The sequence below is a fragment of the Mustela putorius genome, unplaced genomic scaffold (assembly GCF_011764305.1).
Source record: "Mustela putorius furo isolate JIRA1106 unplaced genomic scaffold, ASM1176430v1.1 tig00000174_pilon_pilon_pilon, whole genome shotgun sequence".
Lineage (NCBI taxonomy): Eukaryota > Metazoa > Chordata > Mammalia > Carnivora > Mustelidae > Mustela > Mustela putorius.
Genome location: NW_025421304.1, coordinates 2,034,744 through 2,051,122, shown reverse-complemented (window position 1 = coordinate 2,051,122; position 16,379 = coordinate 2,034,744). Strand labels below are relative to the sequence as shown.

Sequence of the window (16,379 nt, the reverse complement as noted above, 5' to 3'; positions counted from 1 at the left end):
TTTTTGAGACCCTACATTATATATTTTGAAATTATATATTTGACTAAAGCAAATAAGTATTTGTGCTAATGCTACTGGGAAACAAGATTTTTTTTTAAAGTAGGCTCCATGCCCAGCGTGGAGCACAATGAGAGGCTTCAACTCATGACCCTGAGATTAAGACCTGAGCTGAGATCAAGAGTTGGGTGTTTAACTGACTGAGCCATCCAGGTGCCCTGCTGAGGACCAAGGGTTTTGGGTTTTGTTTTTTTTTTTTTTCAATATAAATGAAAAGAAAATCAAAGGAGTAAACACCCTGTAATCTTTCATTTGACTTGGGAAGAATGAATTCATGGGTTTTTCTCTTTCTAGAAAACGTATTTCCCTCTCTAAGTCCACAGAAAAAGTCTAATTATGATAAGCCAGTAACAGTGAGCAACCCTAGTCCCAGACTATGGTCTCTAAATGCCATTTTTGACTAGATAAAACCAAGGATCTTTGGGGAGACCAGGGATTCCAGGTCTGGGACAGGAAATTGACAAATGAGTTTGAGGCATCTTGTGTCAAAAAGCAGGGAAGTCTTCTAATACCAATGAGGTTGAGTCAGAAGGACTCAGGAGTCAATCTGAAAAGACTGCCACTGGCCAAAGATGGGACATTCTGAGTAGCAATTAGAGCTACTGCAGTGATTTGAAGCACATCAAATATGTTAGAAAATGTAAGTTCATATTAGTATTCATACACACAGTATCTCACTGGTCACTTTTTAAAAAAATGTTTCTAAATGTCTCTAATGTTTCTCTTTAATGTTAATCTCTTTAATGTTTCTAATGTCTCATTTTAAAAAATGAGAGACTTTTTTTAAGATTTTATTTATTTGACAGAGAGATCACAAGTAGGCAGAGAAGCAGCTGGGGGGGGGTGTCAGGGGGAAGCAGGCTCCCTGCTGAGCAGAGAGCCCAATGCAGGGCTCAATCCCAGAACCCTGGGATCATGACCAGAGCCAAAGGCAGAGGCTTAACCCACTAAGCCACCCAGGCACCTCCTCACTGGTCACTTTTTGAAGGGTGCTAGGAACCAAGTCATTTTGTTTTGTTTTGTTTTGTTTTGTTTTGTTTTCATAAAATAGGGAAAGAATCAAGCATGTCCCCCCTGTAGGTGAACAAGTAACCAAACTCCTGATAAGGGGGAAGTTATTTATGAAAGAATAACTGCTAATTAGAGAAAGAATGATAAAATTTGATAACCACTATTTTCCGTTTATCAAAAAAAGTAGTAGATGCAGGTAATGATGATCAAGGGCTGCTAAAGCTAATAGTGGAAAGATTGGGCATCTTAAGAAGGAACAGGATGACATTGCTGATCAGTCTTAGGGGACCAAAGGAAGACAACTAGACATCATGTGCTCCTGATAGAATACAGTAAGATACGGTGGTATATTACAATAGCACTATGGAATACATACTCTCTCACCAAATAAACTCTAAATCTAATCAAGCTTTTAGCTGTAAATACAATATATAAGAAAGGGGGGCAGTGAGGAACAAATGAAACTATAATCAGTCAAATCCAAAATCTGAGATATCCTATAGGACAACTGGTCCAGTTTCTTCAACAAACAGAAAGCCACAAAAAAAGGGGGGGTGCCTGGGTGGCTCAGTGGGTTAAGCCGCTGCCTTCGGCTCAGGTCATGATCTCAGGGTCCTGGGATCGAGTCCCGCATCGGGCTCTCTGCTCGGCGGGGAGCCTGCTTCTCTCTCTCTCTCTCTCTCTGCCTGCCTCTCTGCCTACTTGTGATCTCTGTCTGTCAAATAAATAAATAAAATCTTTAAAAAAAAAAAGGGGGGGGATGAGGGGGACAAAAAGGCAGGGGGAGGTAAATGTATAGACTAAACAAGAATGAAATTTTAGATGCTGAAACAATTTCAGCAACAAAATAGTGTTGAATTATAACCCAGAGTATAAAATATCCATGAGCCCATAGTGATAAAAATGATGTAATAAAAGAACAGACATCCTCTGTGCAGAAGAATTGCGTGTAATTAATGTAAATATTCCATTCTTAGAAGGTAAAATTTAACTCTCCACCCCTTAAATGTGGGCTGTGCATAGTGACTTCCTTCCAAAGAGCATGGAAAGGGAGTAAGAAGAAAAGTAACTTTATAGTGGAGAAACCTGACAAACCGTACCTCAGCCAAGAGATCAAAGTTAAAACACCAACAGTTAAGTCATGTTGATAGTATGTGTGCCCTTGATATGACGTGATGAGAATTGCACTTTACCTCTGAGGTCTACCCCCAACCCCCATCCCCCAAAAGACCCCACATAACCCCACTCTAATGATGAGAAACACATCAGATCCCAAATGAAGAACGTTCTACAAAATACCTGACCAGTACTCCTGAAAACTATCAAACTCATGAAAAGCAAGGTAAGTGTAAGAAATTGTTACTGGCAAAAAGAGCCTAAAGATGGGGCACCTGGGTGGCTCAATGGGTTAAGCCTCTGGCTTCGGCTAGGGTCGTGATCCCAGGGTCCTGGGATCGAACTCCACATCAGGCTCTCTGCTCAGCAGGAAGCCTGCTTCCTCCCTCTCTCTCTGCCTGCTTCACTGCCTACTTGTGATCTCTGTCTGTTAAAAATAAATAAATAAAATCTTAAAAAAAAAAAAAAAGAGCCTAAAGAAGCAAGGCAACTAAATGCAATGTATTCTGGATGGAATGCTCAAATGTAAGAGATTAAACACCAAGAAAATATGAATACAAAGTATGGATTCTAGTTAATAATGTATTTTTTTAAAAGGTGTCCTATTCTGGGGCGCCTGGGTGGCTCAGTGGGTTAGAGCCTCTGCCTTCAGCTCGGGTCATGATCCGGGTCCTGGGATCGAGCCCCGCATCGGGCTCTCTGCTCAGTGGAGAGCCTGCTTCTGCCTCTCTCTCTCTCTCTCTGCCTGCCTCTCAGCCTACTTGTGATCTCCGTCAAACAAATAAATAAAAAAAAATCTTTAAAAAAAAAAAAGGTGTCCTATTCTTTTTATCGCATCTGTAGCACAGAAGCAAACAAAAGCCAGTGGTTTTTAAAAAAATACTTATTTACTTGAGAGAGAGAGAGCCAGTGAGCACAAGCAGGGGGAAAGGGCAGAGGAAGAGAGAGAAGTAGGCTTCCAGCTAAGCAGGAAGCCCAGATGGAACTCAAACCCAGAACCCTGGATCATGACCAGAGCCCAATGCAGACGCTTAGCGCACTGAGCAACCCAGGCACTCCTAGTGTTGTGTGTTTTAAATATTCGTAATGAGGGGCGCCTGGGTAGCTCAGTGGGTTAGACCTCTGCCTTCTGCTCAGGTCATGATCTCTGGGTCCTGGGATGGGGCCTAGCAACCGGCTCTCTGCTCAGCGGGGAGCCTGCTTCCCCCTCTCTGCCTACTTGTGATCTCTCGCTGTCAAATAAATAAATAAAACCTTTTTTTAAGTTTTTTTTTTTTAAAGACTTTATTTATTTGACAGACAGAGATCACAAGTAGGCAGAGAGGCAGGCAGAGAGAGAGGAAGAAGCAGGCTCTCTGCTGAGCAGAGAGCCCAACGTGGGGCCTGATCCCAGGATTCTGGTATCATGACCCAGGCCGAAGGCAGAGGCTTTAACCCACTGAGCCACCCAGGCGCCCCAATAAAACCTTTTTTAAGAATAAATATTCGTGGGGCACCTGGGTGGCTCAGTGGGTTAAACCTCTGCCTTCTGCTCAGGTCATGGTCTCCGGGTCCTGGGATAGAGCCCCCCCCCCCCCCCCCCCCCCCCCCCCCGGGCATCGTGCTCTCTTCTCAGCAGGAAGTCAGCTTCCTCCCCCGCTCCCCCCCGCCTACTTGTGATCTCTGTCAAAAAAATAAATAAAATCTTAAAATAAACATTCGTTACTAAACACATTGAGGATTACCAAAAAAAAAGGATCAGTCAGCTGTGTCCCAAGAAAAGACAGACAGACCTAATCTACAAACCATTCTGGGTTGACGCATTTTACTACTCTCTCGTCCTTTACAGGAACTATTTTCCCACCCAGAACATCTCCATTTTCATGTAGCAACTCTTCAAACGTCACCTTTCCCAGAAAGCCTGGTTCAGGCGCCCCTGTCCCTGGTGTTTCTGGAAGTAACTGTCCAGTAGTGCGTCTCTACCGACTAAAAGGCCACGGCACTCAGCACTCTATAGCCTCGCCCAGCCCTGCGTTGATACGGACCTCGGTGTTTTAAAAACTTCCGGAAGGAGCCTCAGTGGCACAGGCGGAGCCTCAGTGGCACAGGCGGAGCCTCCAAACTTTTCTGAGCTCTCAAAGGTCCGGTTTCCTCGTTAGGGACGGGGCCAACCACTTTACAGCGCTCTCATTAGCCCTTGTTCCTCCAATGAGGGCGTGGCCGCCTCACTTAGTTGCACTTACTTAGACCCAGGCTATTCATTGGTTCCTTTTTCCAGCACTCTGATTGATTTATTTTCCTCCTTGGGGCGGGCCCTCTAGGTGTGGCCAGATTCTCATTGGCCTCTCTTCATCTGATGTCATGGACCAGCGCCTGTCGCTTTCGCTGATACGTCATTCAAGGGCGCCAACCCCGACAAGACCAGAGAGTAGACAGCGGAACTGGAGGAGGCCGCTGAGCCGAGGCGGTAGTAGTGGCGACAGCGACGGCAGCAGCGATGGCCGGGGCGGGACCAGCCCCGGGACTCCCGGGTGCAGGAGGACCTGTGGTCCCAGGCCCTGGCGCCGGCATGCCGGGCAAGAGCGGGGAGGAACGCTTGAAGGAGATGGAGGCAGAGATGGCCCTGTAAGGCCCGCGATAAAAAGCTGTCCCAGAGTTAGAGCCACTGAGCACTGGAGTCTCCAGGCCGAAATTTAGCCCGCTATGGCTCCGTCATGGGGAAATGGGACTTTTGGGATTGTGGGGGAGGGAGTAAGAAGAGGTTGGCAGGGGTGAAGGCGCTATCGCGGTATACCCAGCGTTTCAGAATTAATGGGAGGTCCTGAGCTGTGATGTCGGTTTTGCCTCCTCAGGTTTGAGCAGGAAGTTCTGGGGGCTCCGGTAACCGGCATCCCAACTGCTGTGCCCGCGGTTCCCACGGTCCCCACGGTAGAAGCGATGCAGGTCCCAGCAGCTCCTGTGATCCGCCCAATTATTGCAACCAACACTTACCAGCAGGTACGGCTGAGCCAAGGCATATAACCGAGAGCACAGTGCCTTGAACACAGTGTTTTATACAAAGAGCTGTTGACATGTTGACTTATCGATTAGCATGACAGATGTGTTTTATGTGTCAGGCACTGAGAACACAGTAACCACTAAGCAAACAATATCTCTGCCCTTCGGGAGCTAATATTCTGGAGCATTTTATCCAGTACAACTTTCTGTAATGATAAAAATACTCTGTATCTATTTAAAATTTACATTTAAGTTAAATAGTTCTTTGGTCTTATTAGTTACATTCACCTGCTCAATAGCCAGCTGTATGCAACTAGTGGAGATAGACTACTAGAAAGAAAACAGGTAAATGAAACTTGTTCGTTCTGTCAGTAATTGTTGGGTGCCTTCTATGCATCAGGCACTATTCTAGGCATTAAGCACATAGCAGAGAACGATACAAAGAAAAACAGTCACTGCCTTTTTTGAGGTTTACATTTTACTGGGTGAAGACAGGTAAAGTAGAGTAAGAAAGGAAAGGTTTATCAGTGAGATGAGGAAAAGCCTTTCTGAGGAGGTGACAGTTAAGCAAAGATATAAAGGACATGATAGAGGGAACCTTGGGGAAATATAGGGGAACTGCGAGTTCAAGGGCCATGACACATGTGACATGTTCAGGGAGCAGCAGAGAGAACAGTGTGGCTAGAGTAGAGCAAGCAAGCAAGCAAGAGAGAGAGATTGTGAGGAGATGAGGACAGAGAGGTGATAGAGACAGACCTGGTAGTACCATGTGGGCTACCGTAAAGACCTTGGTCTTTACTCTGAGGTGGGATGCTTTTGAAGGATTTTGAGCAAAGGGGTAATATGGTCCAACTTAGACATTAACTAATTATGGCTGTGTTTGGAGAACAGACTGTAGGGGGCTGGGACAGAGTTAAGGAGACTGAAGAAGAGGCTACCATAATCATTTAGGCAAGATACAATGATGGCTTGGACCAGGCTGGTGGCATGGGAGATGAGAAGGACAGGATGGACACAACTTCAGATAGTGCTAAATGCACTGAGGAAGATTAAACAGGATAACAAGAAAAGTTGCAACTGAGAGGGGTGAAGGACGGCTTTCACTAGTGGAATCCCAAAAGCCTCCCTCTAAAGTGACATTTTAACTTAGACTTAAGGTTAACAGATAGCCAGCCCCACACAGAATACAGAGAATAAAACCCCTAGCCTCCCAGGGTGAGCCAGCCAGCGCAGCACTAAATCAGGGCCCTCACCCCAATTTCCTTCCCAACAGGTCCAACAGACTCTGGAGGCCCGGGCAGCTGCTGCAGCCACAGTGGTTCCTCCCATGGTGGGTGGACCTCCTTTTGTGGGTCCAGGTAAGGAGTGGTGGAGGAGAGGGAGCCAGGGGATCAATCAGAGTAATAAAAAGGGATGCCTGGGACACTCCTCCCACAATCCTTGTCTCTTTCCATTCCAACAGTTGGCTTTGGCCCTGGTGATCGGAGTCACCTGGATAGTCCAGAGGCTCGAGAAGCTATGTTTCTGCGTCGAGCAGGTAGGTCTGGGCCAGGAATCCCACCTGTAACCAAGCACTCTTGTTTTTGACGACTACAGCATCTTGCCGACATCATTGTGCTAACTCTTAATTTCATCCCCATTCTGACATTACCGTCTTCCTAAAGCACAAACCGGATCATACACTTAAGAGTTTGCCCTTAGTAAGGCTTCACTTGATCATTGCAAACCAACCCCCTTATTGTTACTCCTAATCCCTACTCTTTGCTGTGTTTCTCCATGGTACTTAATACCCTGTAACAAGCTATACAAATTATTTATTACGGTAATCACCTTTCGTTTCCTCTAAAATATAAGGTCTATGAGGAACAAAAGTCTTGTGCCTGCCACATTGTAAGCAGTATGTGCTATCTGTGGATGGGGTAAATAAACCATCAAATAAACACCAAGCTCCTCAGCTGGCAGTCAAGACCTTGCATCCCCTAGCCCCTTACACAGAGATCCCCATATACTCTCCAGAAGTCCTAGGCATTGCTAGAATGTGCCCACAATGTTCTTGTTGACCTCCCTTCTGTCCCCTGCTGTCATCCAGCTATAATCTTCCAAAGCCTATTAACTAAATCAGAATCAAGTTAACTAAATCTATCCTCTCCACAGGTCATTCTTACTTTTGTTGTCAAGGTGATGTTTATATACACACGGTCAATTTTTCTAACACTACTTCCTGATATGTATGAAAAGAATACATGTTCTTTTTTTTTTTAAGATTTTTTTAAAATTTATTTTTATTTGACAGACAGAGATCACAGGTAGGCAGAGAGGCAGGCAGAGAACGAAGGAGAGGAAACAGGCTCCCCGATGAGCAGAGAGCCTGATGCAGGGCTCGATCCCAGGACCCTGGGATCATGACCTGAGCCAAAGGCAGAGGCTTTAACCCACTGAGCCACCTTGGTGCCCCAAGAATACATGTTCTTAAAGTTCTGGTACAGTCACTATTAGATCAAACTTATGCGTTGTGTTACTTAATCTCTTTTACACTTTTTAAATCTGATATATGAGAAATCTTAACATCTCTTCTTCTTTAGTATGGCTTTGATCAAAATGCACATCTGACCTAGTCACCCTGCCTAGCTACCAACCTTGCTGTGGCTCCCTGCTGCCCTCAGGAGGACATCCATGATCAGGCCAACAAGGCTATGCTTGGATGCCTGCTGACCTTTTGACCATTCTCTTACAATGCTTTCCAAATTTCAGCCTCTGTTATTAAAATTATACTGAATTGAAAAGGGAAAGAAAATAATTTGTACATGTTCTCCTTGCCAGTAATCTTTACAGTCACCCTTTGCCTGACCAAAGGCAGCTGGGTCTTTATTATCCTTTAGGTTTTGGCTCATAGGTCCCTTTCTCTAGGAAACCTCTAGCTACCCTGGCTAAGTCAGAGGGCTTCTATGGGTTCCCACCACTCCCCAGGCTTCCCCCTCATAGTTCCAGTCACCCTGCCTGGGCTTTACCCCATCCTGGCCCTGATCACTCTGGGCTGTCACCCTCTGGTGATGGGTCTCTTCCCTCCTGCTCTGGACCAGGAGCTCCCTGAGAGCCTTTGGTCCTTTGGTGTGTCCATAGTATTGTCCAGAACAGGGACACCCAAAGGAGATGCTCAGTGGTAAATTTTTGCTGAATGAACAAATGGAAAGACTCCTGCATCACCTAGAAGGTTCCCCAGACTCTTCTCCAGGATTTCTTGGATGCTGAGAGTACCCACACACACACACCTCACCTCAAGTGCCCCGGTCCCCCATGACACACACCCCCATCTCTCTCTCCCACAGCTGTGGCCCCCCAGAGGGCCCCTATCCTGCGTCCGGCCTTCGTCCCCCACGTGCTACAGAGAGCAGGTGAGGGGGCCAGGGTCATCATCTGTGCCACATAACTTCCCCCTTAAATCCTCCAACTCCCCCACTAACACCCTGACAGATTCTGCTCTTTCTTCTGCAGCAGGTGGTCCCCGCCCCATGGCCCTGCGGCCCCCTCACCAGGCCCTCGTGGGTCCCCCTCTGCCTGGCCCCCCGGGACCACCTATGATGCTGCCACCGATGGCTCGGGCCCCAGGGCCCCCCCTGGGCTCCATGGCTGCTCTGAGACCTCCGCTGGTAAGTGTGGACAGGGAGCTCATGGCCAGAGGTGTGACGGGTGGAGAGATGCTCAATCCTGGCTTGATGGGCCATGTCTGAATCTGCCTTCTCACTCTCTGACTCTGTCTCTCACTATTTCTTTTTGTGGCTGAATCTGTTTTTCTTTCTTTTTGTGAGGAAAGTAGAGAAACATATGCCTTGGGTTGTTTCTGTCCCTATATCTCTATTTTTCTGATTGTCCCTCTTTGTTTTTCTGTCCTCGTGTCCTTGTCCTTGTGTCTGTCTCTGACTAGAAATTCCTTTCTTGGTGTAGGTGTCTCTTGTCTGCTCTCTGGTGTCAGACCCTTGCTTTGTTGTACAGGATGGGGGTAAGGTCTGAGCCTGGGAAAGGACACTCTTCATTGTCTCCCTTTCCCACAGGAGGAGCCAGCAACACCTCGAGAGCTGGGGCTAGGCCTGGGGTTGGGCTTGAAAGAGAAGGAAGAGGCAGTGGTGGCAGCGGCAGCCGGGCTGGAGGAGGCTAGTGCAGCTGTGGCCGTTGGGGCAGGAGGTGCCCCCACCGGCCCTGCGGTCATTGGGCCCAGCCTGCCATTGGCCCTGGCCATGCCTTTGCCTGAGCCTGAGCCCCTGCCCCTCCCGCTAGAAGTTGTACGAGGCCTACTGCCCCCACTGCGCATTCCTGAGCTCCTGTCCCTGCGTCCACGACCCCGGCCCCCACGGCCTGAGCCACCACCTGGCCTCATGGCTCTTGAGGTAAGTAGGGAGCATAGCAGCTGGGGATGGGAGGCAGGTAGAACGGGCAGGGAGGGCAGAGAGGAACCCATGATCTTCCACACCCAGAAACACATGTAGTCCTGTACTGATGGAGGTAAGAGGGACTCAGGAAATTGGAGGGGCTGGGAGGACATAGGGGAAAAGGAGACAGACACAGGTACTTCACATTAAGAAGTACATCCAGCTCTTTAATTATAGAAGCAGGACAGTGAGAGGCATAGACAGGTGGGGAAGGTTGAAGGGGACACATGGGTCCAGGAGACTTAACACCAAGCCTTTTGCGCCCCATCCCCCTTTCCTCTACAGGTCCCAGAGCCCTTGGGTGAGGACAAGAAGAAAGGAAAGCCAGAGAAATTGAAACGCTGCATTCGCACCGCAGCTGGGAGCAGCTGGGAGGACCCCAGCCTGCTGGAGTGGGATGCAGGTGAGGGGCCCAAGTGCAGGGCCAGGGATTGCTCAGTCAAGGACGCACCAAGGTCTCCTCCTTGGGGCAGACACAGGGAAGGTAAACCAACTCACTCCGCAACTGCCACCTCTCTGTAGGGCAGGCCCTGCTATTTGCCTGCCTCATGGTGGGCTAGGCTATGGTTCTTGGGGGCAGGCCCCCACCTAGCCAGTGAACAGAATTTCATAAAGGCAACTGATACCTAGGATTTTCTGAACTGTTTTATTCATGAGAAGCCTGGCTTGCTAAAGGTAAAGGGAATTTTTTTTTTCTCTCAACTTCTTATGAAAAATTTTAAACACTGGGGGCACCTGGGTGGCTCAGTCAAAAAAGCCTCTGCCTTTAGCTCCAGTCATAAACCCAGGGTCCTGGGATCAAGCCCCACTTCTGGCTCCTTGCTCAGTGGGGAACCTGCTTCTCCCTCTCCCTCTGCCTGCCACCCCCCCTGTTTTTGTGCGTGCTTTCTTTCTTTTCCTCTGTCGAATAAATAAATACCATCTTTTAAAAAATTTTTTTGAAACACTGAATTGCGCAGTGAACAGCCATGTATATCCGCCCCTACATTCAGCAGTGGCCATTTTGCTATATTCACTTTACCTTTCTGTGTGTATATATGTTTTTTTTGGATTTTGCTCAGTCATTTGGAGCAAGTTAAAAATGAAGTTATCACTTCACTCCTAAATACCTCCACATTCATCTCCTAAGAAAAGTGACAGTCTTTTTTATATCATAATATCGTTAACATTCCTAAGAAAATGAATGATCATTCTGTGTTATCTCATATTCCCTTTATGTTTAAATTTCCCTAGTTGCCTCTAAACCATCTGTTACAGCCGTCTTTGCCCGTGAGTCAGGATGCCAGCAATTTTCGGTCTCTAGATTACCTTGTAATGAAAATGGTCTCCCTGCTACCACTTTGTCTTGCGTGTAACAGGGTTTTTTTTTTTTTTTTTTTTTTTTAAATGTCTAACCTAGTCGGTCTGTAGAAGACCCCTCCCTCTGAGTTTATCAGACTTTTTCCTCTTAGGGGAGCCTAACTTATTCTCAGAGAGTGTCCCTAATCACCACAGAAGCTGTGGGGCAGCCACAGTGCTAGCTGAGGAAATGGACCTGCCTCCCATCTGAGTCCTTGACTTCTGCCTCTTTTGAGAATCGTCCACCTGCCCCAGGCCAGGGCATGGCAGTGTCAGCCTAGAGGTGGTCAGGGCATGCTATAGACCCTAATTCTGGGATCTGGGCAAATCACTTAGGCTTTCTATCCTTCTTTCCTCACTCTAACAAGGGGATAATAATAGTATGTGCCTTGTTGGAGGGATGCTTTGGGCTTGAGTATATTCAGTCTGGCTCATGCCCAGCCCAGGGGAGATGCTCAGGAATGGCAGCTAAGGTCAGCCTTGGAGAAGGATCAGAGCGTGTTCATGTTTTGAGGAATTAGAGTGGGCTTTGCAAAGAAAGCAAATGGGTGTAAGGAGCCTGGGGGATATCCATGGGGAGATGTCCAGGAGACCAAGGGGTGCCAGGAGCTCAGAGGAGAGGCCAGGGGTAGGACAGAGTTGGAGCCTTCATCATGGCAATGGGTAAGATGGCCCTGGGGTGGGGAAAGGCAGTACAGGTAGTTAAAAGTGAGGACTCTGGAGCCAGGTGCCTGAGGTCTTGTCCTAGCTCTGCGACTACCTGGTTGAATAACTTTGGGCAGGTAACGTGACTGCTCTGTGCCTCGGTATAAAAGGGCCCATTGGGCATTCCAGATGTGTTAAAACCTCACGAGTACTTAGCAGACAGTCTAGTGCAGGGTAAACACCATACAGATTTTGGCTGTTATTACAGAGAGGGCCCCAGGCCAAGACTGCTGGGACTACAGAGGGAGGGGAGTTTCGGGGATGCCTCCAGAGAAGGGGAGCTATTTAAGTAAGGCAGACACAGGACCAGGCATCTGCATCTTATGACCTCCTCTTTCCCAACCCCAGATGATTTCCGGATCTTCTGTGGCGATTTGGGCAATGAAGTGAATGATGACATCTTAGCACGCGCCTTCAGCCGCTTTCCATCCTTCCTTAAGGCTAAGGTGATCCGAGACAAGCGCACAGGCAAGACCAAGGGCTATGGCTTCGTCAGCTTTAAGGACCCCAGCGACTACGTGCGCGCCATGCGTGAGATGAATGGTGGGTGAGGCCTCTCTCAGGGACCATGGGTGTGAGGAGCATCTGGCCTAAGCCCGACCCCGAACCTGACCTTGAACCCTCCATTCCCACAGGGAAGTATGTGGGCTCACGCCCCATCAAGCTCCGCAAGAGTATGTGGAAGGACCGGAACCTGGATGTGGTGCGCAAGAAGCAGAAGGAGAAGAAGAAGCTGGGCCTGAGATAGGGTCGGTGGCCAGGCACCCGCTCCCTCCTGGCCGGGCGCTGGCTCTTCTCCCCATTCTCTTTGGAAGACCCCCAACTAGCCACCCACCCACCCTCCCCAAAACCAGTTTCAATAAATTTACGTTATTTCCGTCCCTGGCTGGACTTGCAAGCACTCTTTGGGGAGTAGGGCTTGGCATCCTCCAATCTAGGAATAGTGATGAGTAGGGAGCTTTGAAAGTTTACCTAGGCAAACATGCAGATGGACATCTTTCTGTCCCTACTGTGCTCCCGCCACATCTTCCTGAACCCTATTTTAAGTGCATTTGGAGTACAGCCCATTTGACAGAGGAGAAAGTAAAGGCTTATTAGAGTGAGGCCACAACCAAGCCGAGACTCAGTCCAGTTGTCTTCCGACTCCAGCCTGTGGTCTCAGTACCAAGGTAAGGGGTCTTCTGGGCCCTGCCCTTCTGGAGGTCACAGCCTTCCAGGCTTTCATCCATTCAGCAAACTCACAGAAGGCCTAGCCAGTGCTGGGGACATGGTGACTGAAACCATCCTGGACTCTTCCCTCAGAGCTTGGTCCAGTGGCGGCAGATAGGCCCACTGCGACATGGAGTGGTTAGGGTTGGGGTGATGAAGCCCAGGGTGTTGACGTGGGAGTCAGGGAGGGCTTCCTGAAGGAACTGGCCACTTCTGAGTCTGTCTCATGCTCTTCCTATCATTCTTGCCCAGTCTCTGAAGTTCTCACCCCCTGGTCCCTGCCCCTGCCTCCTTCAGACCTCCAGTTCACAGCATGGCCCTGTCAGGGTTCTTTCTAAAGTGCAAATCTGATGCCAGTCCCATTTGAACTTGGTTCCGGCTTCTCAGGGCTTGCTGCTGCCTTCAGGGTAAAGTCCAAGCTCTTAGTCTAGTGTTCAAGATCCTGCTCGGACACTTCTTTATATAGGCAGTGTCAAGCTTGGATTTGACTTGAACGGGGAGAAGAGCCATCTGCATCCCGGAGACCGTTTTCCAGTTTCTTCATTCCTCCAAACCCCAGCCACCTTCTCTTGCTGTATGTCTGTGTGGACCCCCTCAAGTTCTTCTCTATGTCTGTTTTTCCCTGTGAGTGTCTCTGTGAGTGTCCTTCTGGTTTGTTTGTTTGTTTGTTTGTTTTTGTCTCTAAGTGTCTGTCTCTGAGTCTCTGTTCTCTCTCTGCATCTATGGATCTCTCCCCCTCTCTTTTCCCAGCCCCAAGCTTGCCACTGCCTATCTGAAGAAGTGTCTGAGCAGGATCTTGAACACTAGACTAAGAGCTTGGACTTTACCCTGAAGGCAGCAGCTAGCCCTGAGAAGCCAGAACCAAGTTCAAATGGGACTGGCATCAGATTTGCACTTTAGAAAGAACCCTGACAGGGCCATGCTGTGGACTGGAGGTCTGAAGGAGGCAGGGGCAGGGACCAGGCAGAGGAGGGAGACTGTGTGGTTCAAGCATGGGATGGGGATGAGGGTCTCCCAGGGGCATAGCCAGCAGAACCCTGGGTTGAGAGGGGGCATGGGAGGAGGAAGGAAACAAAGCCAAGACCTCCCTGGGAATCTGGTCGCCCAGGAGAGGTGTCAAGTTACCTCTGTTCCTGCCTTCCTCCCTTATTGCTCCCTCTCTGACGTCACATTTTCCAGTCTGGTTAGAAGGGTGAGGGCCTCCCCTCCCTCCCTCACAGGAAGTGCCCTTCAGCCCCCTGCCACCTGGGCTTGACAACCCAGCCCCAGGACCGGTCCCTACCCCCACATCACTAGGCCTTCCCGCTCCTGACCCCCTCTGGTCACTTCAGTCACAGGAACCAGGGAGGAGATGGGAAGAGGGAATGACTGCAGAAAGGAAGCTTTTTTAAAAAAAATTCAATTAATTAACATATAATGTATTATTGGTTTCAGAGGTAGAGGTCAGTGATTCATCAGTCATATAATACCTAGTGCTCATGACATCACATGCCCTCCCTAATGTTCTCTCTCCCCTCCAGCAACCCTTCAGTTTGTTTCCTATGATTAAAAATCTCATATGGTTTGTCTCTGAAAGGAAGCTTTTAAACGTGTGCATTTAAGTCCTCCTGAGGAAAGGGAGAAAAAACTCAACCGTTGGGTTGAGAGACAGATGGACAGAGATGAAGGGATGCAGCAAGTGGAGACGGAGAGATGGGGAGAGAGACAAAGCTGGAGAGATGAGACCTGCAGGTGAAGGCAGTACAAAGGGAAAGGGCAGGGGAAGAAAACCCAGAGACAACAATGGGGACTGAGCGATAAGGAGGTGGGGAGACAGATGGGGAGGAACTGAAACTTAAGCGGGAAGAGACTGGGCGGCAGGACCTCACTGGGGTCAGGTCTGGTACAACAGAGACCCAGAGCCAGAGACACTAACTAGGGCAGAGAGCCATGGACGGACAACACACACAGACAGGAAAAAGGCCGACTTCAGGGAGAGGAGGCCTGGGGCCTGTGGGGCTCAGCAAGAGACCCTGCAGGCCCCTGGGTTAGATGGTGGCACGGTGATGCCTGGGGGCTCTCGGAACCCCCGATGCTGATCCTGGCACCTCCCACTTGCTCACTCTGTGACCCATTAAATGGCCCTCCCTCCTAAGGCCCAGTTTCCCTAATGTAACATGAAAAGAAGAGCACCCCACCCCCACCCCCAGAATACCAAGTAGTTAATGGCCAAGCAGGGTGAATACTGGAAAATGCCCATATCAAAGAGGTTCTTTTTAATGGCAAGTACATATTAATACATACAGCAGGATGGGTATAACCACAGGCTCTGAAGCCAAGCTGCCTGGGTTTAGGGTTACCAGATTTAGGAAATAAAAATACAGGGCAGGGATGTCTGGGTGGCTCAGTTAGTTGAGCAGCTTGTTTTCAGCTCCCTTCTCTTGATTTCGGTTCCCTTCATGGTGTCAGGGTTTTAATACTGAGCCATATCCCCTCCTCGGTTGGGCTCTGTGCTCAGTGGGGATTCTGCTGCTCTCTCTCCCTCTTCCTCAGTCCCTCCCCCTGCTCTCATTCTCTCTTTCTCTCTCAAATAAATAAATCTTTAAAAAAAAATACAAGACACCTAGTTAAATTTGAAGTTTCAGATAATTTTTAGTATAATTATGTTCCAACTATTGCATGAATATATATGTTACATGTATATGGGGGGGTCTCTGAATCATTTGAAGCAAGTAATACTTTACCCCTAAATATCTGTGTTCATTTCTTTATAGAGACATCTTTCCTACTGTAAAACCATAATCGTATCTAGGAAAATGAATAATTCTATATCACATATTCAGTGCATACTCAAGTTTCCCCCTTTTGTCCAGAATATTACAGTAAAGGATTCTGGAGATGAAGGGAAGTGAAAAGGAAGTCTGCTTCAATTTCCCCTTTCGTAAAATAAAGACTAGTACTTACCTCATAAAAGGATTAAATGAAGGCCCATGGCATAGTTGGGGGCGGGCAACTGAGCCCTCAATGCTAGCGATTAGAATTACTCTGGTTATTGTTTACACTGTTGTGTTATCATGATTGACACTCCTCAAGAGCAGCCCCAGAACATCCTCAAAGCCCTCAAAGGGAATCCTGCGTTGGCTTCCCCCAACCATATCCCCCCACCCCGCCCCGCAGTCCCCCTACAGATTGTGACGTTGGCGGACCTGGGATCTGGCCGGAAATCCCCCTTCCTGTTGCAGATAAGCCTGGCGCAGCCCCGCTGACCCCCAGACCCTCCCCCTCCCCACCCCCATGTCGCAGGATCAAGTCCCCAAGACGGAAAACCTGTCCACCAACCCCTCCCCGCGCCACGCTCCATCCCCATCACCCCGTAAACACGCCTTCGGACCCCGGTTCTCTCACAGCCTGCCGTTCCCCAAACTCCTGTCCAAGTCCTAGCCACTCCTGCAGCCCGACAGCTGTAGCTATCAGGAGGCAGGCGGCCATCCCTGAGGTGTATGCCGGGCAGGGGGGGGGGGGGCTTGGCCCCGCCCCCCGGCCCTGCAACTCGACCCGGCTGCG

The 16,379-nt window shown here is 48.8% G+C and overlaps 1 protein-coding gene across 3 annotated transcripts; it reads left to right on the top strand.

Annotated features, from left to right (window-relative positions):
- The first annotated feature begins 4,544 nt into the window (after positions 1–4,544).
- RBM42 (RNA binding motif protein 42) lies at positions 4,545–12,512 on the top strand. Of its 3 annotated transcripts, none has more exons than XM_013062816.2 (10): positions 4,545–4,788; positions 5,016–5,160; positions 6,434–6,518; positions 6,623–6,697; positions 8,487–8,552; positions 8,653–8,807; positions 9,210–9,542; positions 9,870–9,987; positions 11,976–12,170; positions 12,263–12,512. In XM_013062816.2, the coding sequence occupies exons 1-10, from the start codon at positions 4,661–4,663 to the stop codon at positions 12,373–12,375; spliced, it is 1,413 nt and encodes a 470-aa protein (XP_012918270.1). In that variant the 5' UTR covers positions 4,545–4,660; the 3' UTR covers positions 12,376–12,512. The 3 variants fall into 3 exon arrangements, with proteins under 3 accessions (XP_012918270.1, XP_004765141.1, XP_004765143.1); XM_004765084.3 differs by having other exon boundaries at positions 8,632–8,807; XM_004765086.3 differs by lacking the exon at positions 8,487–8,552 and having other exon boundaries at positions 4,546–4,788.
- The last annotated feature ends 3,867 nt before the right edge of the window (positions 12,513–16,379 follow it).

Excerpts from the sequence above, each read along its gene's own strand:
- RBM42 (XM_004765084.3), top strand. The coding sequence starts at position 4,661 with ATGGCCGGGGCGGGACCAGCCCCGGGACTCCCGGGTGCAGGAGGACCT. Across the intron at positions 5,161-6,433 it reads CAACCAACACTTACCAGCAG|GTCCAACAGACTCTGGAGGC; the intron begins GTACGGCTGAGC and ends CCTTCCCAACAG. Across the intron at positions 9,988-11,975 it reads CCTGCTGGAGTGGGATGCAG|ATGATTTCCGGATCTTCTGT; the intron begins GTGAGGGGCCCA and ends TCCCAACCCCAG.